The following is a 24,716-nucleotide window of genomic DNA, read 5'->3' on the forward strand; positions in this document are numbered from 1 at the left end:
AGGAAGGCGGAAATGAGGGAAGATTAGAGAATGCTGAGTTTGCAGTGGAAGACCTACCCTAGGGCAGAAAACTGTGAAATGAATATGAACCATGAATCCACGGATCGTCGGAAGTAAATATTAGCCTATATCAATCACGGACACACAGATGGTTCAAGTAAATTGTATATCAACTACAGCGACACATTAGTTTAAGTAAATGTTATATCAAGCCCGGAGACATACAGATGATTCAAGGAAATGTTACATCAAGCCCCGGAGACAGACTGCTCAAGTAAATGTTATATCAATTATGAAAGCTCAGGTGGTTTGAGTAAAAGTTATATCGATCACGAAGATGCAGATCGTTCAGATAAGTGCTATAAATCAACCACGAAGACGCATATCGTTCAAATAAGTGTTTTATAAAGTAAAGTAGACCTGTACACCCAAAAAAATTATTAATGCCTTGTATAATAATAATAATAATAATAATAATAATAATAATAATAATAATAATAATAATAGCAGTGAAAATCATATAATGAGTTTTTACATAAATATGTTAGTTGAACAGTTGAATCTGATTATAAATAGACAATGAAATAGCCATGATAGGTATGAAAAGAAAACGTATAATATGTAAAATATTCACTATAAATACCCGTAAATACATTTAATCCTAACATTATAAACAGGTTACTATATCGAAAATCTTGCGTAATTGGCTTATTATAGCACGCGTGCCGATAAAAGCACTGACGTATTTGCTATGACGTAATGCCGGAATGCTTGTTATCTTGTTATCGCTTCTACGCGCGACGTAACAAGAAATGAAATGCAGGACAGAAGGTAACGCATTATTTATTTCCATTCTTTATCAATTTTGTATCACTTTTGTAATATCACATAAGTTATGTGGTTCAGAGAAACTATATTAACAAAATAAAGAAACATTTGTAACATAATCTGCAAGGTCATCCATTACTCTTTACTCAATGCCACTGCCAGGTGCAACTAATCGATACGTACATATGAAAACAATTTGTGAGCTATGGATCCCGAATTGAATTTCTTTCATAATTTCTTTCCTACAATTTATAATGCTAAGATGTCATAAAGTTGTATCCAACTCGTGAATAATCTTATTATGACACTCGTGAAAATTGTTGCACGAACGATTCACTCATGCCATAATCATCAAGATTATCCACTTGTTGCATAAATAACTTAATACAATTATAATAGTAAGAAACTTATATATAGACCGTGTCAATATTTTGATTTATTATCTCCTTCTCAAGGATGTGATGGGTAGAGTCCGGATATGTATTCAAAAACAAAGCTGAAATAATTTCTTAGCGTTCGACTGCTATAATTTCCACTGCGTTTCATATAAAGTGTATGTTAATTATTTTAGAAGGCATGTCAGTCTCTCTTCACTCTTCAGCACCTTACAGAATTTCATTGTTGCATTGTGGAGATCACCCGCATAACGTGACAGCAATTAGGAGATAGGAATAGCTGTGGAACATATTTGAGACATGTGAAATTAATTATGCATGTATATTATGACAATTTGTACTGCACCTCATCTTCCTTCCATTGAGAATGTATGTGTGCCAGTTCTGCGTTTGGCGTTGTTTGTGTTAAGGGGCAGCGTTACGTCATTTGACGACATGAACAGTGAGTACCGCTACGTATAAAGTGTAACCAAGACATTCTAATATTAACATATCGTACAACCTGCATTGTGTTTGATTTTTGTGACGGGTGCTGTCTGATTATTAAGCTCCGAATTTTTTAGTTAAAACATACGACTATTCGCTCCCTGTATCGTTAATTTCGAAATTTCAACTTCAATAAAATTAGTAAATTACGTTTCAAGTTTTGTTGGATAAAATACAAAATGTTAGTGGTGGTAATTGCTAAAAATCTTTCTCGTTCCCTTTACTTTTCTCATTAGAGAAAATATTGAGATGCTGCAAAAAATCGATTTCGGGATTTTCTCAAAAAATACATTTTTTCACCGGGCCTAATATCCAAACAGTGGTTTAGGTCATATGTTTGTGTATCTTTTCATCCATCTGTGTTTAAGATGTCTGACTCCCATTCATAAATTGTTTTAGGCATCACATACAACGCGATTAGAAGTGGACACATTACTTTCGTCGTTGAAATTCTCTAACTCGCAGCGCTTGTGTTTTAGTTTTAGTAGCGAATAAAAACAGCGGAAATAATAGATGGGTGAACTGATTGATATATTGATTGTTACGACGAGTATGAATAAAATAACAATTATTTCTAATATGAGAAAATCCATGGATCTCAGCTGAAGTGTTGTGTTCATATGATGTTTCCACTGCCTAAGAGGGTTCGATCCCGGTTCTTTCTTTGGTACTTTTTAAAATTAAATTATGTGAACGATGGAAATATCATAATATGAATATTTTCATGTTATGAATGTTCCACAGCAGTAGCTATCTGTAAAACTCGAATTCTGTCGTCGGCAATACAATTCACGATTCGAATCTCTGATACTCGTGACAGCAAAAGCGACAGAAGAATTGAATACCTGCTGTACAAGATGGTCTAGCGAGCAGAATACTTTAATATGGCCCAACTCCATATGGGTTGTTGTGGATCTTGTATGTCTTAGACCGGAATATGGTCTATCACAGTTTGAATTCAACGTTTTTCTTGGTCTATCCAGATTGTCACGTTGTAATGATATTGTCACTGGGAGTAGTATATTCAAAATATCTTGAAATAAATTAATAAATTGTGTTAAAAAAATCTACTCTATTCTTTAAAGATGCCTTCTTATTATGTCTTGCTTATCTTGAATGAAAAAATTGACGGATTAGCTTGCATATTAAGATATTTTTTGTGCGAATGTACAGTTCAAATTATTCTAATCGTTTTTCTTAACTTCGTCGTTATGTCCATGTTTCTGGCCCATAAATGCCACACAAAGCACTTCACTAGTCTCTTCCTTAGTTCTTGTTCTAGAGGTCCTCAGAAGATGCTCCTTTTTCCTATTAAAAGCTTCCTTTGCCATTGCTGTCCTCCTTTTGACTTCCTGACAGCAACTCACGTTACACTCCAAGTATTTGAATCTGTACGTGTGCATAATTCCCAAATAAATTCATTCGTAAATACTGAATATAAAGAAAACAGTCCAATAGTTTGGCTACATCGTTGTACGCGGACAGAGAGACAATCAGACGGCATGTCGAAAACTATTTCTTCGTTGTCAGTAGGAATAATGAAAACATTTCCCGCAAAAATCTCTAAACCGATGTTTGCAGCCTCACGATACTTTCTCTAATGAAATAGTGAAATCAGGATCTGGTTTAGCCTGAATCAGACACACTGCTGTAGACATTAAATTTTCCTTCCACGGAGGGAAATATTCGTGCATCTGGCAGTGCTGTATAGACTTTGACTCTGTTCTAAATGCCTTTCACTAGTGAATTGCTAAAAGTTGTGTTCCCTCAATCAGAAAGAGTCGTGTTCTGCTAGTTCAGAATATATCTCCGCGTTGTGTATGTGGTTTGGAAATGTGATTTATGACTGGAAAGAACGCTCTGCACGAACTCTTTCACATCCACAGCTACTAACCCAAAAACTCTTTATTTATTATTGAATAATAGCCGCGACGTCTTCCGCGGGAGGTCGTTACTATGAATGATACATTGATGAGACACCGAGATTAAGTGCAAAACTGACATATCTGTTTCCTTTTCGTATGCTTGTTTTATAGATCTGGATTACACCATGAATTTTAGTGCAGACTATTGCGGACCTGTTTCGATCTTTATGATACGAAAAAATTAGAAAGGTCTGAATAATACGATTATTCAGAGACAATAAGATGATGATACGGCTATAGTACAGCAATTGTGATATGAAAATGGCAGGGAAAACATAATAATTTGGAGAAAACCTTCCCTACATGCATCTTTTCCGTTACAAATCTCAGAATATGCTCGGAATGATATGTTCAGTTCGTTTCTGCTAATATTTAATAGTTTTTTTAAGAACTCAAATGGTATTTATGCTCTTCTGTTTATTTTGTTGTTTTATGATAAAGTTCTATTAGACCTATTATTGTTACTACTAATACTACTTTTGTTACGGCGCCTAAATTTGAAGTTTGAAACTTTCGTCTTTAATTATGGTCACGACAGTGAGAGTCAATTTCCTCCCACTCCCAGATTTTAGACGGAGTAAACTTTATCCAAGGACTATTCTTCTCGAATTACAATGTAATTTTAATTCTTTATTTAACAGTCCTCTTATTCCACAGACATTGAAATGATGAAAACGCACATTCTTCATGTAATATCGCTTTAAACAGTGAAGATAATTATTAGGTGATGAAATGTAATCACTAGAGACGAGAATTTCATGGACTGTAAAATCCCAAAATATGTATGCATTCATACACTATCAAATTATGAAACATGCACGATCAAGCGAAAAATAGCCTACATTAAAATATCCACTTTAATTTTTGTCTCAAATTTCTTACTTCACTTCACTTTTTTTCCTTTGCACAGTTAACAACTAACAACATTTCTAAATTGGTTTCTGTGAGGTTCCTGCGCTTGTCAGTCAATATGTTTTTGTAGTTAGAGAATGACCTCTCTACATCGCAAGAAGTTATGGCTGCAAACTTGAATGAACCTTTTCCTGTTACATTTAGTCTTTTTTCTTTTCATTCTTTCATCCTGATTCCTTAAGGGACATAAAAATCGAGAAACTGAGATGTCCATTCAAAACCATTAAAACATGTATTTAAATTGAATATAATGTATATTATATGCATGATTAAGTTAAAAATTGCCTAAACATGCAAATATGCACGGAAAAAGTACACATATTTGGAACCGGAAAGTAATGAAATGGATAAGTACTAAGTTTGAGCTTTGTCATATATTCCTATAAAAACATGCATTTGCATGGATTTCTCGTCTCTAGTAATCATAGTTCCTTGTTGTTTTAATATTCTTTTTAAACTACAGGCAGTGTACTCAGAATTAGGCTTTTAGGTATTCCACCATGTCCTGTAACTTGACATTTCCAACGTTTCGAAACTACGTACAGGTTCATCATCAGGGCAAATAGGTAAGACCAGAGGGATCGTCTAGGCTCGTTACGCCAGACTAATCCAGACTACTGAACCAGACGTAAAGAGCCCAACAGAGGAAGCGACCCATCTGGTCTTACTTATCGGCCCTGATGATGGAACTTGTATATAGTTCCGAATCGTTGAAAATGTCAAAAATCTAATTCTGATCACAGTCATTGTGAAAGCTTAAAAACTAATATAGAAATGTATTATTTAGAGACGGTATGATGTAATTTGCAGTTCTTCATCTTTGGTAGCTTAGTTAGCAAAACGTAGGCTTACGATGACTGAATCATATTTATGACGGAAAAAGTCAAGGTTCCTGCGTGTTTTCCTCGAGGATCTCTCGTTTTCCTCCATATCTACCGTCACTTTCCGCTATCATTTCAATAGTGTTCACTCAAAACAGTGCGTCATGATGTAGTGTTGTGATTGGTGTACAGATGTCATCAGTGTAAGGAAGCGCAGTAGGCTTTCGAGTTGATGGAAGGGCATTCTAGTGGGACTTTATTGGAAACTCTAAACATGCAGGCTGAGTCGACAGATGGCACCATTCAGCTGAAACACGTTATCTACAAAAGTGCAACAGTTCGGACTTCAAAAATGATGTCCAGTAGAGGAGCGGCAAGGTACAATAAGAACACTGAACTACAGAAAATATTCAGAGGCCAAAAAATGGGTTTTGTCTGGCAGAAACACAGAAGCTAAAGAGTTTGCACTGAAACGTTTGTAAGCTTCGCATAATCTCTTAAACATTTTTAGACAGAAAGGAATTCGTTTCTTATTCGTTTATTTACCATTGAGAAGACATGGGTTCGTTACAGAGAGCAGGGAGTATGACTGTGCGGCTGATAGGGAAACCTTAGTTATTGCGAAAAATCATTAAAGTTCAAGACTCAGCCTTCTGTAGGATATTTGACGATTGACTATTTTTACTTTCTCATTACCCAGTTACGGAGTATAAGGAAAATGTATCGTAATTTAAAGATTTTCTCAGAAATATAACCGAAATAGTACTCGTATATTATGAAACAAGTTTATAATGTTATTATACTTTATGACATGAATCAATTTTTAGGGAACGAGCGAAACAAGTTTCCTAATTTTGACGAGTACAATAACTGTATAACATTATAAACGTGTTTCATACGTTATTTTTGTACGACAACATTATAAAACAATTAATAAAGAAATAACATCAGATTTGTAGTGATGTGTAAGTTGACATCATGGTTTGCTATGACAACAATGATGTATTAAATATTATAGCATGGCAAATCGTTTCACAATGTTAACTTTTTGGCACAAGTTATGCCGTCATAATAGAAGTCATGACGTTTAGTTTTCATGGTAATATTTTACGGCTCTGGTGCAATAATGTGCCCTATTATGCACGATTTTCACTAAGACTGTTTATAATGCTGGAGTATAAAAAGTTATTTAAGACACTCCCTCTGTATGCCTGTCTCCTATATAGAGCGATTCCTCCTTTTTTTTTATGGATTTTGTTCATGTACAGTAATTTACGAGTGGGTTTTTTTTTTTCGGGAATGATGTACATGAATGTAACAAGTTTAATAAAACATACATCTTTATATAAAACCAAAAACACAAATGGCAGTGAACTCGAAATCTAGCCTGTCGATTTTTTGTTTCTTACGTGAGATGAAATGAGCAACTCAGTATGCCTCAGACCCTATGTTTTGGGAAAATGTATCGTTATAAGCAGTACTATTTCTACTTCTGGTTACGAATATATCAAGTCTTAACAGCTTCTAGGCTAAGAGAGTTCGCCACTACCTTCAGTGAAGAGGGCCTCTTTGTACTTCTAGAAGTAGTAGAATTAAGACTCTTCTTCATAAAAGCATTTTTGCGCGTGAGTTAAGCGAAGCAAAGTTATTTAGTTTAATATATTTTAATGTTGATTTTCGTGCATACGTATTTTATGTGCGTTTGTGAAAAATTAATTACATATACACACTTAAGCAGTTTATAAATTGCATCAAATGTCTTCGCCTATTCTATGTATTTGTTACATTATTCTCAATTCTTTCATTCTTTATTTATTTATTTATTTTTATTTATTTATTTATTTATCTTTTTCTCTCATCTATTTCTGTTTTATAAATGTTTCATTTAAATTTACGAGTATGTGCGTGATTACGAAAGTGTGTCACCGTGAAAGTGCCTGTCAAGCAAGGTAACAGAGATCGAATGTGAAATATGTAGGAATGCATTTATGTAACGTAAACAAGAATGCAACTGATAACACGAGAAGTGAATTTGTTTCGGAATGCATAAAATGTGTAATGAAAAAGTTTTGTGACCGTTGCCTTCTAAAATGTGCTTTTTATCTATCTATCTATCTATCTGTCTATCTATCTATCTATCTATCTGTCTGTCTGTCTGTCTGTCTATCTATCTATCTATCTATCTATCTATCTATCTATCTATCTATCTATCTCTATCTATCTATCTATCTATGTATCTATCTATATATCTGTATGTCTGTCTGCCTGCCTGTCTGTCTGTCTCTATCTGTCTATCTATCTATCTATCTATCTATCTATCTATCTATCTATCTATCTATCTATCTATCTGTCTGTCTGTCTGTCTGTCTGCCTGCCTGCCTGCCTGTCTGTCTGTCTGTCTGTCTGTCTGTCTCTATCTATCTAGCTATCTATCTAGCTATCTATCTATCTATCTATCTATCTGTCTGTCTGTCTACCTATCTATCTAGCCTATCTATCTATCTATCTATCTATCTATCTATCTATCTATCTATGTCTGTCCATCTATCTATCTATCTATCTATCTATCTATCTATCTATCTATCTATCTATCTATCTATCTATCTATCTATCTATCTACCCACCCACCCACCTACCTAGGAAAAAATGTAGGTGGAAAAATAAAATCAAAATAGATAAAAAAAAGTACTAATAGGTATTAATTGCCTAATATTTAGTGATTAAAGGAAATAAACATCTCAGCATAATTAACTAGTTGTAAATTCATGTGTTGAAGCTCATACGACAATTCTGGAAGCATGAGATACTTGAAGGCAGCATAACTCTACCAACGGTAGGGTGAGCAGCATAACTCCAAAGATACTTGGTAGTGTTGTGAAGGGAATTTTACATAAATCTTAATTCATTGCCGTTATGTTATCATTTAGTTAACGATGATCACCTGATATCCCCACGTCCACTTTGTGTGTAGTTGAAGAGTCCGGACTGGATTGTAAATACCACATGAATGGATGAACTTAGATTATAGATGGATGGGTCGATAGGTGAAGACAGACCGACCGATCTAGTGATTGATGGACTGTTGGTCGAATGTATGGGTTAGTGGAAAGATGGACGGATGGATGAATGAATGAATGAATGAACGAGTCTGTGATTCGATATTGATTGATTGATCGATTTTATAACTGGTGTTTCCTATCGATTTGGACGCACGGCTAAGTCAGACCTGCAGACGACTAGCGCGCCATGGGATAATTAGCATATGTCGAAAGTGACGGTGAAGTGAGACAGACGAATTGCAGGAGTTCGCCGTCTTCCTTGCGACATACATCAGCGTTGTTCTCACCGGTGGAGGAGCCTGAATTATGCACACTTCCGCGGCCACCTCCTGCTATTTGCTTAGCTGTTATATTATACGTGTACATATCTGAACTCTCCGTCTCACTCGTGGAGGTTATTGCATCTTGATGGCCACTTTGCGTGCACTGCAATTTCTCTTGTATTGTTACAAGTTACAAGATATTTCATGCCTCCCCCCACACCATCAAGGTCCCCCACAAGTCACTCGCATTTAATTTTGGCCTATGCATAATCCAATACGTAAGAAAAAAAATTATAATTACGAGTGCAACATCCGGCCCTACTTTTTTTTATTACTAGCTCTGCAACGTCCTGTTTTCTGCATTCGTCGTTGTTCCTGCAATAACTCCTATGTGACGTATTTATCGATTTTCAGAGTTTTGCTCTATTAAATAACTTAAATAGTGATACAGCAAATAATAAAAACTCCAATATGTAATTATATTTCTTTCTTTCGAAAATGTAAGAATTCACTATTGCCTATGTACCACTGCCATAGAATGAATAAATGTATTTTTTATTCCTACTGAAAAATTATTTTGCACATAGGAATTTTTTGCAGGAACAACGACGATATTTTACTTATGTCTTAGAAGTTTAATCAGCCGTTTGGTTGAAATTAAAATTTAATGTAAACTAAATAAGTTTTTTTATTGGGTTATTTTACGACGCTGTATCAACATCTAGGTTATTTAGCGTCTGAATGAAATGAAGGTGATAATGCCGGTGAAATGAGTCCGGGGTCCAGCACGGAAAGTTACCCAGCACTTGCTCGTATTGGGTTGAGGGAAAACCCCGGAAAAAAACGTTGAGGGAAAACCCCGGAAAAAAACCCCAATAACTTGCCCCGATCGGGATTCGAACCCGGGCCACCTGGTTTGGCGGCCAGACGCGCTGACCGTTACTCCACAGGTGTGGACAAAACTAAATAAGTAAGTTCAATTCAATGTACATTATAAAAGTACATCAGAATCTGTGGAATAACTAAACTTAATTATGGAAAACGTAACACCACGGTAATTACACAATACAGTTTCAAAAAGAGTACTGCTGTCTAGTAGCGAAATTTATGTTCTACAGTAAAGAAATGCCCAAAGACTAAAATCCTCACACATAAGATTCCTAAGACCACTAGTGGAGTCCAGAAGTTTGAACCAGTGGAGGAATTTTAAAGAAAGGATCAGAAATATTTAAAGAAGAGAAATAGAAATGTATTTAGAGATATAGGGCAACACTTGCAATGAACTGACAATAATAGATCTCAGAAGTTGACAGTCTAGCACCGACCGACAATTTATGACAGATTGCTTGTCTCACAATACCTTGAGCATTAATGAAACAGATCGAGATCTTAAGATCTTTTTCGAAGTTTGTTCAGAGTAATGGTTGTGTCTTACAATATCTTGAGTTTGTTCAGAATGATAGTTGTGTCTCACAATACCTTGAGCATTAATGAAACAGACCGAGATCTTAAGATCTTTTTTGAAGTTTGTTCAGAATGAAGGTTGTGTCTTACAATATCTTGAGCATTAATGAAACGGATCGAGATCTTAAGATCTTTTTTGAAGTTTGTTCAGAATGAAGGTTGTGATATATAGTTGTGTCTCACAATACCTTGAGCATTAATGAAACATACCGAGATCTTAAGAACTTTTTTGAAGTTTGTTCAGAATGAAGGTTGTGTCTTACAATATCTTGAGCATTAATGAAACGGATCGAGATCTTAAGATCTTTTTTGAAGTTTGTTCAGAATGAAGGTTGTGATATATAGTTGTGTCTCACAATACCTTGAGCATTAATGAAACAGACCGAGATCTTAAGATCTTTTTTGAAGTTTGTTCAGAATGAAGGTTGTGTCTTACAATATCTTGAGCATTAATGAAACGGATCGAGATCTTAAGATCTTTTTTGAAGTTTGTTCAGAATGAAGGTTGTATCTTACAATATCGTGAGTATTAATGAAACAGATCGAAATCTTAAGATCTTTTTCGAAGTTTGTTCAGAGTGATAGTTGTGTCTCACAATACCTTGAGCATTAATGAAACATATCGAGATCTTAAGATCTTTTTTGAAGTTTGTTCAGAATGAAGGTTGTGTCTTGCAATATCTTGAGCATTAATGAAATAATAATAATAATAATAATAATAATAATAATAATAATAATGGCTTTATTTAACCTGGCAGAGTTAAGGCCGTAAGGCCTTCTCTTACATTCAACCAGGATTAAAACTTGCTTACATAGTTGAACATAAGACTGGATCAGAATTAAGTAATTACATACTGATACAATTTAGGTACATAATGAGATCAAAAGAGGTAGTTACATAAAAATTTACCTCATAAAATAAAAATAAACGTAGTGGAATACATACCGTATTAATGCTGTTAGAATCAAATACGAATCACATAAAAACAGAAGCCGATAATTCAATAAAAAATGTACACAGTAGAAATAAAAATAAACACATTAGTATACATATTAGTATTAGCTTACAATTAATTAGGATTTACATAATTAAACCAGAAACCGACAATTGAATAAAATTTGCACAAAAAATAGATTAATACTAAAAAAACAACACAGTGGGATACATATTGGCGTTAAGTGATAAATAAACACGATTTACATGATTACATAATAAAAATAAGAAACAAAAATATAAGAAAAATAAAAATAAATACAGTGGAACACATTCCATTAAATATTTGCAACGCGTTAGGTCTAGCAACTCATCATAAGATATTTTTCTAATGTACATTTAAAGGAAATTAAAGTTAGGCAGCCCTTGACTTCAGGCGGCAGAGAATTCCAGTGACGAGAAGTAGCAACAGTGAAAGATGAAGAATAAAGAGATGATGTGTGGAGTGGTATTTCTAGCGTGTTATCATATTGTGACCGAGTATTTAAGTTATGATACTGAGAAAGACTGTGGAATCGGACAGATAAGTAAGAGGGAGTAGAGGTGTGCAAAATTCGGTATAAGAGAGAAAGGGAATGTAACTTTCTCCTCTCATTTAACCTGAGCCACAATAATAAATAGATCGAGATCTTAAGATCTTTTTTGAAGTTTGTTCAGAATGAAGGTTGTGTCTTACAATATCGTGAGTATTGATGAAACAGATCGAGATCTTAAGATCTTTTATGAAGTTTGTTCAGAATGAAGGTTGTGTCTTACAATATCGTGAGTATTAATGAAACAGATTGAGATCTTAAGATCTTTTTTGAAGTTTGTTCAGAATGAAGGTTGTGTCTTACAATATCTTGAGCATTAATGAAACGGATCGAGATCTTAAGATCTTTTTTGAAGTTTGTTCAGAATGATGATTAGTGATGAATTTTTATTTCTTAAAAAATTTGAAATTATATCCTTGGATCTACTTAACGTACTCAATATAGTTATACTCGGCCTACACAATATTTGAAAGTGTTTTTAAGTAATAATGAAATATCACAATTGCAAGAGAAAGGTGACATGTCCAGATCAAAACGTCTCTCTTTCTCTCTGAAAGTTTCTGAAACGAGCGGTTACAGATTGAATCTATGAATTTAAAGAACTTTATTGTGTTAATTTCTTCGTATTCTTCATTCAGAGATTAGGTGAAACAACCATCCCCCCTTTTACAAGTCGAATATACTTTTCCTGGATCGTTTGCTCATTTTTTAGTTTATGTACTAGCACATATACATAATAATCCTATCATATCGGGATATCGTAACTTGACCTTCCAGCCGTCTCAGGCTGAGAGAGTTACACGTAAACCACTGTTAGGAGAGAAGATCAGAAATGTAGAAAGACAAGGCATATTTTCCACAAGATTTTTTCAATTAGGGTAAACTAGGGTCTGTTGGACAGTCGGGCATGTTGGACACTCCGTACTTTAACGTGTTACCACGCCACTTGTGGGCACCACATTCTGCTAGAAGTCAATGACGGAAGTAGCCACGAGTGGGGCTACTTCCGTCATTGACTTCTAGCAGAATGTGGTGCCCACAAGTGGCTACTTCCGTCATTGACTTCTAGCAGAATGTGGTGCCCACAAGTGGCGTGGTAATACGTTGAAGTACAGAGTGTCCAACATGCCCGACTGTCCAACAGACCCTAGTTTACCCTATGTCTACATTTTTTCTTCAGTTTAGTAATTAATTTATTTTATATTAAGTCTTATATCCTCGTTTCTTACGAGATCTTCTTTCCTTGTACGACCACCTTTAACATACAGAAGAAATATTTGAAATGCTTATTTTGTACGTTTTTACTACCCAATTTTCCGATCAACGCGAAACGTTTCCTGATTTCTACGAATGAATGAAGGGGGAAGAAGGAATTCAGTACATTAGAAAGTACGCGTGATTGTGGCGTGTTTGCGAGCTATGGTTCTGATTAAACTAGTTATGTAAGCTCCAAACCGTAGACTCTTACAGCACAGGGTTAGAGCGCGGAATTATTTCGCAGAATCAGGTTCGATTCCACCCATTGGCGTAATAATGTCTTTGGTGTGAAAGATCTGAAAATGAATATTTCAAATTTACAAATTCCTTTTCGCCAACAATATTCATTCCTTCTACTTTCATAAACTTTCCCTTTATATAAAATATAACACAGGATGGTATAAGAATTTCGTTTATGTTTTGCTTCCGCTATGTAACGCTTACGACTATAAACCGTTTTGAAACTTCGGGGATGCATTGGACGAGAGCCGATTCCTGCATCAAAATTGGTCTGTAGGTGTGGTGACCGTTAGGAAAATCTGCGATAACACGAGCTGCACGTCCACCAGTAAAGTCATGTTATCCTTGCATCACAATAGACTGTATGGTCATGGTGTCGCAAGACCTTCTCCGCGTCACTTTTCTCTCCGGGTTCAAAATTCACTGAAAAATATTTAAGTTACACTTTGTGTGACAGAGATTTCTTATGTCATTTTATGTTCATCTGTCACCATTCATTTCACCTTCACTCAGCACAATTTATATCACGGAAAATAGTATACCTTATATATTTCATATATTGTGTGTTCGTGTTCTAGCAAGCATGTCTTATGGAAAAACTTAGTGGAAACTAATCGATCTTATGTGCCACATGGATCCCCCCCCCTCACAAAGTGTAATTGTTTTAATACAGGTATAATTTATAAAGTACAGTATAAAGTAAGCAACAAAATAATATTGATGTATTATCATCACCGGCAAGCTGACAACAATCAATAACTTGGGAATTACACATCTTATCTTAAGCCTGCTCATGGATATAATTATTATTATAATAAAGATGCAAGACAAGCAACTCAGTGCGACCAAGCGTTGAGCCATATCGAATGAGGATAATAATAATTTTATGTATGGTATTCTCCGTTTAGGATTCTATCCCCCCTCATCAGAAATCTTAATTCGCACCCTGCATGGAACGCAGGCGCTTTATTGTCTTTAATTCAGAAGTACATTTAATTAAATAAAATATGACAATTTTATATACATATGGCCATTATTCTCCCTTGTGTGCATTTCAGTGGTACGTGTGATACCAAATCTCATTCTACGAGTTAGAACGTGAAGATCGGTCCCAACCATCCACCCAGTAACCTGCTTTATTGTTTTTGTAATAATTCTTCATTCACGTCATAGGTGGTAGCACAATCCAGTGTTCAGATGTCGAACTGAAGTTTCCTGTTTGAATGACTGTGCATACGGGCAGCACTAGCGTCTTTGCCGCGAGATTGGATCGATATGACACGACGTCAGTTTTTTCGAGCCTCAATCACAGTGCTTATTTCATTCACATTAGCTTGACTCAAGTTTTTCACATCGTTACGATTTATATTGTCCATATTGTTCAGAAAATTTAGTCTCATATCTGTTAATAAATGTGGATATTTCAAGTATTTGGATGTTTAATGATTCACAACATTGAGTGGGGGGAGGGAAAACATCCGTCACATTTATTGACCAGACAGCATCTGAGACATACATAGAGTCGATATTTTGAATCCCAGCGATTTTAAGTACTCATTTTACCATCATGGCGCAATGGATTATTGTTGTCACACATAACTCAAACTTGGATTTATGAAAGTCAACATTAATTACGAATACATTAAAAGTGAATTTAGTGGTTAATGGTTAAATATCGAAGCAATGTCGATACATGAATGGGGTGTAGCGTCGAGACGTCAACAGGCGCCTGATCCACCGCCGTGGGCATTACCTTACGTCGTATATCGTGTGTCCGGGTAGACTGTTAACCATAGCCGCACACAATGACTGTTTAACATGATTGCGCGTCGTGGATGAATGTTTTTAGTTACATGACCGTTCCAATTCCATGTTAAGATATTATAGTTTTGTGAATTAATTTGAAACGTCAAACCTTTTCCCGCCAAAATGAGAAAGTTCGCTTGAAATTTTGTGTAAATAAATACGTGTTTTTGTTTTGTTTGTTTTTATATGACGCGGCTAGGAGTGTCAGATCGTGTCAGCCATAAATTAATAGTGTATGGGTTCGTGCTCATTTATATACTCGTGCAATCACGCGATCTGAAGCAACAACAATCAGTTCTGTTGAGATAAATGTACAAGATAATCTTTAATCTGTTATAAGATGCCTTTTTAATTCAGTAATCGGTCAGCATAAACCAGATACATTTAAATAAAAAAATGTTCATTACATAATGGAGAAATGTTTACGATAATAACAGTGCGTAATTAACAATCTTATTCTGTTATATAATGAAATCTTAATATATTTTGATTATTTTACGTCTCTTACATTAACAATGCAGTTCAGTGGTGCAATAAGTTACCAATCAGAACCTGATTCGTGGTCTGAACCTCTGAATTTGGTGAAGAAAAAGAATAAACCAGTTGCAGTAGTTGCTCCATCTTCTGTAATCGAAAAGAATAATCCCGAAAAAGAAATTTCAAAATCAGATTCGATCGAAACTGTAATTAAGAATTGTCATAATGTTTCAAAGGGGAATTGTGTGTACGATGATGTGCCAGAATTGGACAGCAGTAATCAGTGTAAAAATGCAGACTTTGATAGACCAGGAGGAATGCTTGAAGCATTGCTTACGAGGAAAGATCCAACAAGATTTCAGAGGGTTAACGATACAGCTATAAATAATTATGGTAAAGATGAGAAAACGGAAGAACATGATGTAAATTCAGATAAGGTAGTAGGTGGAGATAAAATGGGCTGTGACTTTAATAAGATGACATCTGGAGTAGATGATCCAGGAGGGGGAATTACTAATCCAATTGGTGGCGTTGATCCACTGAGACCAGACGGATTGTACTCCATGATCCATAGCCTTGCAGCATGTGAACACAAGTTCCTAACTGCTTTGTACATGAATAGCTTGGTGACTGCTGCAGCGGTCGCACCAGCAGGCGCCATGCCTCCCCCAGTGCTGGGATTTGGTTTCCCTCCAGGACATAATTACTTCCTCGGATATGAGAACCCAAATCTGGCAGAAGCATGTCGCAGCAACCTGGTTGCTAGTAATGCACCCATCATGAACAACTTGCTGTCATTTGCTGACACACAGCATAGATTGTGGCAGATGGTGAACTGGCAGCAGGAAAACAATCAGCAGAGACTGAGTAACAATGTTTGCTCCAGTTCTGCAACTGATATCTCCAACACAGCAGTGTCGTCAACAGCTGAATCGGAAAGAGGAGATGACGCAACCCCAGAACAAACTGTTTCTGATATTATAATACCCATTCCCAAAATGGTGACGTCCCTGCCTCCATCTGATGGAAAGAAATCGAAACCCAATGCAAAGCGGTAATTGTTAATTTAATGGTTCTAAAAACTCTCTCCTGTAATGTTAGTATAAAAGATTGGGTCAAATATTTCCGTCATCTTCATAATATAATAATAATAATAATAATAATAATAATAATAATAATCGGAGTGTTTTGCAGGATGCAACAAAATTCGAGTTCTTTCCGTCTTTGCATTCACCAAAATTATCTATGTAGGCCTATCTTCTTTTTTTTTTTTTTTTCAATTATTTTCAGCCTTTAATTTCATTTGATTAATGTTATGTTAAAATAACAGAAATAGTTTTATAACACTGTACATTTTAAATATCTATAATATGAAAAATAATAATAGATATTATTTGTTTAAAAAAATCAGAAATATCACTTCTTTAATTGGCTAGTGTTCTGAAGTTAACAATGTGTTAATTCCATGGTTGCTTTGTACAGATTTTTTTTAACTGCAAAATTGCTTTTTTCTTACCATTTGTCACAACAATTATTACAAATACAGAATCAAGTTGGATCTGTAACAGTTGTTGTGATGAGTGTATAAGAGTAATGTGATTTTTAGTTCAAAATAAAAAAAAATCTGCACAAAGTAACTGAGAAATTAACAACTAATTTTTGGCTTCAGAATACTAGCTAATTAAAGAAAGTATACTTCTGAATAGTTCATTCTCTATTTGTAACATTCTTTTACCCTTAAAACTACAGAAAAAAAGGGATTTTTAACAATTCCAAATTAGTGTATCTAATTGATTTTTTAATATTATTTGTGATGTCCTGGTTTGAAAACATTGACTTGTGGTTTTTTTAAGCCTGTTATGTTTTATGTAGGTAATTCCGTTGTTTTCGTCTGTTTCATAGTCTTCCCTGTTTTCATCTGTGTAACAATGGCAATATTTGAGCCCGTCTTGGATTTCGTTTTGCACAACAATACAATAGTCTAGATAATTATATTGTAAGAAAGAAGCTGCATACTTTAAAACAGTCTTGCTTGCTACCTAATGGATGATTGGCGAATTTAATGAACTTATGTCCAATTTTAATTCTTAATAAGTTGTGTATAGTTTGCTCCTTGTTTCATAATAAGAAAACAGTTTGCTACCCTGTTTAATAGATATCTTCAGTTTATGGTCTGAAAAGATCTACCTCATTGTATAAACTAATTATAATTTTGTCAATTATGTATTCTTTTGGAGTTAATGACCAATATCAGTGTTCCTGAAACATTTTTTGGATAAGCTATAGTGATTCACGACAGTCCTATGAATCAGCTAATGAAAGACGAATGTTACCGTAAGAGACAAATTTTTTTCCTGGACCAAAAATATAATAATAATGGAATAAAAATTAGTATTTTATCGTGTACCAAATTTGCGTTAATATGGCTTACGTACACATTGCCGTGGATCACTATAGCTGCTGTTTCAATTGTTTAATAATTGGTTATCCAGTGTTCCAAATGTAGGTCTATATGTGTGTGCACACATTAAAACTAATATTGAGAATCGTTTTATGTAGGTAATTATAGTGTAACCACAGTCTAGTATATACAGTCACGAAGCTCAATACATAAGGAATATGCATCCATAGATAGTTGCTAACCACTAGGAACGCTACTCTCGCCTCATCACAGACAATGCGAAATAGTACCGGCGCAGTCTATTGTTCCTAGTACCCTCAACAACTCAAGCTTCGTGACTGTATAGGCTATACTAGACTCTGGTGTAACACTATCGTGTGGCACACATATTTCTAGATCATCTTTTTCTCAGATGCGGTTTCGTAGCTCACAGGCTTCATTTGTCACCAGCTATTTGACTTTTTTTAAGTAAATAATTAATTTGAAATGTAATTTATTTTGTCACATCAGTATTAAATTTAAATTATAAACAACTTCTGCAATTAATTTTTCTTGTTAGAAGTCTAAGCTTACAATGAAGATTAAATTATTTGGTAAGATATTAATTATGTTATAAAAATAGGCTGTGTTGAATTATAGAACTTTAACGGTATTAGTTCAGTTTTGAAAAGATACAGAAACAATTTTATTTATGAAAATTACATCCTATGTATGTTCCAATTAGTTCTATCTTACATTCTTGATTACAAGTTGTTATTGAAAAGTATTCTGATCTCTCTTTCATATTTCTCATATGTAATAAATACAGTACATGTAAGTTAAATATGTGTGAATGAACCTCTATATTCTTGACTCTTTTATATAATACTGTATATGATAGTGTTTCTGTTTTAAGTGTACCAATAAGGAAACAATCTGCACTAAAAATCTGGATATAAAATTGAAAACTGGACATAAAAAAACTTAAATGTCAAAGAGACAAACTGCTTTTTTGTGCGACTAGTAATGTAATATCATTATATTTTCCACATCCATGGGAGAAGCTAGGGGCTAAATAAAATTACAATGGGACTTATAATTTTTCTTTGTGGATTGAGCCCAGGACATAGACTTTTTTTTAACTAATTTTCAACAATATTGGCAATTACAGCCTTTTTCATGTTCAATCTTCAATTATTAGAGAAAACATTGTCAATATGTCACATTGTATTCTGAAAATTGTATAGATATATTATAAATATGTCAATTGTATAGTTAATTGCCCATGCTATTATTTAATAATTTATTGTTTTTTATGTCAGGTCAACTTCGATGGACCAGAAAAATACCACCTCCTCGACAACGGAGGGATCGAAAACTCAGGACTCCGGACAAACAAGTAATAACCAAGGTAAAATAGGTTCCTGCTTCCCTTCATTAAAACTTATTAGAGAACACAATATAAAATGATGAATGTATTTTTTTTTTCATATGGAGTTATGTATGTTACTCTCACTATATGGTAGATATAAGAAAATTTTGTAACCCTATAATTTTAAGTCTAACCAACACAATGTCTCAGTGTTAGTGCACTGACTAAACATTATATTTACTTGGCAGATTGTATCTTATAGTGGTACAGTTCTGTTTAAATTCATTCTCAATACATGGCTGTTCCATTTTTCTCATTTCATTGCTCATTTCTCAGCCTTATTTTCTTACAGAATCAATAATGGTTTTGATCATCATCATCATCATCATCATGGAAAATTAGTGTAACAATGTAAATCTGATCGATTTTAATTTCCAGGAGGTTAGAAGAAACAAATGGCCCCATTTCTTAAAAGTTAATGACTGTTATTTATGTAAAATATGAGTATAAGTTCTCTTGTATGTACCATTTATTAATTGAAGCAAATTGTGTACTTTGATATAATTTCATTTTTATGTTTTGTCAAGTCTTCCATGTGTAATTGAATGCAAATTTAGCCTGTTAACTCGAATATATTTTTAAACGGATAAAATTGAAAGTCACTGCATATAATTTATTTTATTTGTTATTATAGACAAAAAGAAGCCACACATTAAGAAGCCGTTAAATGCCTTCATGCTGTACATGAAGGAGATGCGAGCCAAGGTAGTGGCAGAGTGTACACTCAAAGAAAGTGCAGCTATCAACCAAATATTGGGCCGACGGGTGAGTTTTCTTTAACATTAACAACTGATTATATGATTCAGCATTGTTCACGAAACAAATTATGAAGGTTTTTAGTTTCGCAAATTCAAAATGACTGTTCTATAATATTCACTTACATATATTTAAGAATAATAGTCTATGATATTTAGTTTCATTAAAGATAATCTATAAGACCATGTATTAACTTTTAAGTTGAAGTAAGCAGAATAACTTGTAATAGTTATAATAATGTATATTTACATATAAACCTTAAAAAACTTAATATATTGAATTTAGATAATATTTTAAAATTATGAGAGGTTAAGTATTTTGACTATTTGAATTCGAACATTTGAAATTGTTCACACAATTCATTATCTCCGATTGCATTGTAGAGTGTCCATACGAAATATCATAAATTCTGAACAAAAAATATGCTCTTTTTTAACTTTCCTAGCAACTAAATAAAAGTTTAATTGTAATATATAAAGGAGTTTGATACATATGTAAAATATTACTTACAATGGCAAAGATTTAATGGAATGTGTACTGCCAAATAAGTGAATGCCTAAAAATAATGTAACATATGTGACTGTATTGAATTAAAATCAACTTTGTATTGATCTTATATGAAGATGCTCAAATTGACTTATTGGTTTTCGGTACATGTCAACCAATGAAGAGTACAAGTCAGCTGAATTCGAACCTGTGTTGGCAGATTAGAATTCAATAATCTACTTTGTTACTCAGTTACTTATTTAGTATTCATAATGCATGTTTTACCCCACTGACCTCTGTTATGTTAGTCTGACAGTGTAAAGAATTCCATTTCTTGGTTGAGGACACCTGTGGGGTGAAATGTATTTCGATATGGGTGGAAAATAGCAGATGTGCGAGTATATTTGGATGTTGCATAATGTTATTTCATATTCTTTACGTGAGGAGAGAGTTGATTTTGACCTGTAACTCTGTCATAAAAGATTACTGGCTACAATTATTTTCTAAAACAGTCATGTTTACGTTTTTACCACCTTTGCAACACATTACCCTAGCTTTATTTCATCTTCCTAGAATTCGGTTGTAATTTTACAGGCTGTAATTCTCAGCAGAACTCATCATACATGTATTCTCTGTAACTAATTAAATGTTGCTTTATTTCTTATCAAATGGTTGCAATAATTTTTCCCTAAAAGCAACATGCCAAAACTTTATATTGCAAACATATCACATACGCTGCTCATGGTGTACCATAGAAGGTGCTTCTACATTAGGGACGTATTCAGGAGGGGTCAATAAAGCATATTCCTCCCTCTCCACTTAACTAAGAATTCGTCTCTTAAGGGGTTCCCAACAGCAAAGATCTACCTGAAATACAAAAACTGCGGGAAGAGATTAATGATTATTTTCAAAGATAGAACAAAAGTAGAGAAACCTCCATAAACAAAACTAGTCACCATTTTCCCTTTATGTTACGTAGATATGGCACTGATCTTTGAGTGAGATGATGACAGTATGAAGAATATTTAAGAGAATAGTTAATAAATCTCACTACTTGAAAAGTGTATCATTTTTGGAAGGAACTATAGAATTTATCCAGTTGTTCAAATGGTAGTTATTACAAATTACTATAAAGTTTTTATAATTACATAAGGAACTTGCATAGATAAGAATGACAAAGTAATAATAAGTCATGAATTGAATTCCTCAGTATAATAAGTAGGCTTACATTTGGTACGAAATATATTTCGAAAAGAGAAAAAAAAAAAAACAATTATTAAATGGTTATTTTAACAATCCAATATATGGACAGAAGGAAAGGAGATTTTCCTCCTTTTGTGTATTTGAAATGAGAATACTTCTGTTCGATTCAATTAACACCAAGAAACAACATTCCATGAGAGAATAAACATTTTCTACATAATTATATGTAAAATATTCTGTGAAAAAAGAAAATCATATACTATAACTAACTTTGGTTGAAATTAACTTAATTTTTTCGTAAGAATTAACTAAACTTATGCCATTAAATATGCATTCTCCAATGAGTGTTTTTATTCATTATGAGGAATAATGATTAATGAACTTTTTTTTTCTTTGATAGTTTTATAAAAGTCGTTTATTTTCATTATTAGCTAACTCATCATATCAGTTTTCCACTTCAGAGACACAGATTCAAATCCCAGCGAAACTTAGTTGAAATTTGTTATGAAGGATGATACGCAGACTGGTTTTCACGAAGTACTTCCATTATTCCACCATTCCGTCATCACCCACTATTAATGTAACAAATGTAGAAATATACAGAAAATCACTGCACGAGGCTCTTCATCAAAATATACCTGACATATTGAAATGTAATTACGTATTCTATTATTCAGAAGATCCTAATCAGCATTTTAAAGTACTCAGTGCAACTTCTACAATTTCATTTATTTTTAAATAATTTTGAATAAGCAAATATTTAAATATTTATGATTGTTAAATTAATTTTTATTTCTATTCACTACCTGTCCATTAATTATCTTCAAATTTGTAAAAACTTTATCCTCATTTTTCTGGATTCTTATAGTTACCCTCATTAGGGGGCAGATGATATTTTAATAAATCTTTCATCATGTAGATGCCATCGCCATCTAATTCTCACAATGAAGTTACTTTCCATGGAACAAGTAATTGAATGGCAGAATTAGTATTAACACAAGCAATGTAGCTGAACATTTCAAGAATATATGTCTCTTATGTTTGTACCTTTGCAAAGAGAGGAAATAATCTCTTCTTAATTTTATTCCTGAGCTGAATTATCAGCAAATTATATTTTAATATTGGTTGTGATTTAGCCTATGTAGGAACTACTGTAACTCATATACAAACCTCACAGTTTTTAATTTCATAGTGACATTTCCTCTGCAAACCCACAGGTGGTCTTGACACAATCCTTACTGTTGAGACCAACAGATTGAGCGAGTGGTGTATTTGTGTTACATATTGATTTGTAGTGGCATTCACTAACACGGGAAGAACAAGCAAAATACTATGAGAAGGCACGCCAGGAGCGGCAGCTTCACATGCAGCTGTATCCAGGCTGGAGCGCCAGGGATAATTACGGATATGGAGCAAAGAAGAAGAAGAGAAAGAAAGAACGATCAGCCGACCCAGGAGGTACCCTTTCCAGTAGTGCTAGAACAGCAGTTTCATAGGGGACATGCCACCGCTGTGCTGTCAGAAGTTTGATCATTTGGTCGATTGTGGATGCGTGTGTGCAATCTAGCACTTAAAACGCCCGGGTCGGAACTTAAAAATATGTTTAGGAAAAATGTAAAAGTCTGGGAACTAAAGTGTTTATTCCTGGTCCTCTAGTATTGCATATTCTGTTCATGTTAGAGACACTTAAAACTGCACTGAACTTCACTGCTGAGCAGAATAGGTTGTAGTGGGAAAAATGCATTTGGCCTCCAAAATCCCCCTCCCAAAGTAAACTCACTTGAAAGGAGAAAATATAAATTGAATTCAAGTATATCTGAGGTTGTACCTCTCCCTGGCTGTTCTTCTAGCACGACAGAGACGGAAAGTCGGAACCCCCTCAAAATTAATACATCTAAAAGAAAAATACAAGCTGTAACTTCTTTGTTGACATTGTCTTTTTTTATTTATTTGGAACACGAAAAATTAGCCTTATTTTTGTGTTTGTAATTGCTTGTTTTGTTCTCCCGTAGTGGCACGCGCTAGGCCGGGAGGAACAAGCCAAGTATTACGAACTGGCTCGCCGAGAGCGGCAGTTACACATGCAGCTCTACCCCGATTGGTCGTCTCGTGCTAACTCTTCCCGTGGCAAGAAGAGGAAACGCAAACAAGAGACAAATGACGGAGGTACATGGCGATTATCGTTGCGTTGTTAATTCATCTGCCTTTGCTCTAATTTATAAAGGCCAGCCTCCGCTTGAGATTAACTTTGATACCGCGCCATTAAAATAACCATTTCTGTCGTGTTTGATTGGTTGAAATCATTCGAAACCAATCTGATGAAATCAAGCTCTGGATGCTGTATCAAGTTAAATACAAGTGGAGAGGAATTTGTTTTCAGAAGTTTGTTGCATGTGATCTTTTATCATTGAGGATTGGGGGGGCAAAGGGAAAGTTATTGTTGATTGTTAGGCTGTCCGAAGATGATTTGGGGATTGAAGGCCATGTGATATAAAATGTGCATTTTTACAGGAACCTATTCTGCTTATCAAGGAATTTTTCAGTGTTATGCTTGTTTTTTGACTTTTAGATATCTGCCTTTTTGAGATGAAGAAATGTCCCCTAGGAAATTTTTAAATGTTTCTTTGTTGTGTCTGAATGCTCATTTTACTTGATTTTATAAATATAGAGGGAAATAATTTTATTGCATGTGAGTACTTGCTACATATGATTTTATTTAATATGTATGAATCAAAAGACTTTATTTTATTTAAACAAGCATGTTGTCTTAAATCGCATGTTTAAAGTCCTTATTTCTTACTGCATTTTGCATTATTCACTTATTCTATTGGTGTTATAGGGAACAGTATGAAAAAGTGCCGTGCCCGATATGGTCTCGACCAACAAAGTCAGTGGTGCAAACCTTGCAGGTAATAATCTTGTTTATAATTGTTATTGTCTGTAACTGTTGTCTGTGTGTTTGTCCATGTTCGCTAGTTTTGCTTCATCTCGTAGTACAT

The 24,716-nt window shown here is 34.3% G+C and overlaps 1 protein-coding gene across 1 annotated transcript in view; it reads left to right on the top strand.

The window, feature by feature from the left end:
• LOC138709972 (uncharacterized) overlaps positions 1–24,716 on the top strand; it is a 162,372-nt gene that overhangs the window by 116,486 nt on the left and 21,170 nt on the right. Inside the window, exons 7-11 of the mRNA XM_069840654.1 lie at positions 15,551–16,514; positions 19,163–19,251; positions 19,907–20,037; positions 23,730–23,883; positions 24,557–24,626. Coding sequence (XP_069696755.1) covers positions 15,551–16,514; positions 19,163–19,251; positions 19,907–20,037; positions 23,730–23,883; positions 24,557–24,626 — 1,408 coding nt within the window. The remainder of the gene's footprint in view (positions 1–15,550; positions 16,515–19,162; positions 19,252–19,906; positions 20,038–23,729; positions 23,884–24,556; positions 24,627–24,716) is intronic.

The sequence above is a fragment of the Periplaneta americana genome, chromosome 12, assembly GCF_040183065.1.
Source record: "Periplaneta americana isolate PAMFEO1 chromosome 12, P.americana_PAMFEO1_priV1, whole genome shotgun sequence".
Classification (NCBI taxonomy): domain Eukaryota; kingdom Metazoa; phylum Arthropoda; class Insecta; order Blattodea; family Blattidae; genus Periplaneta; species Periplaneta americana.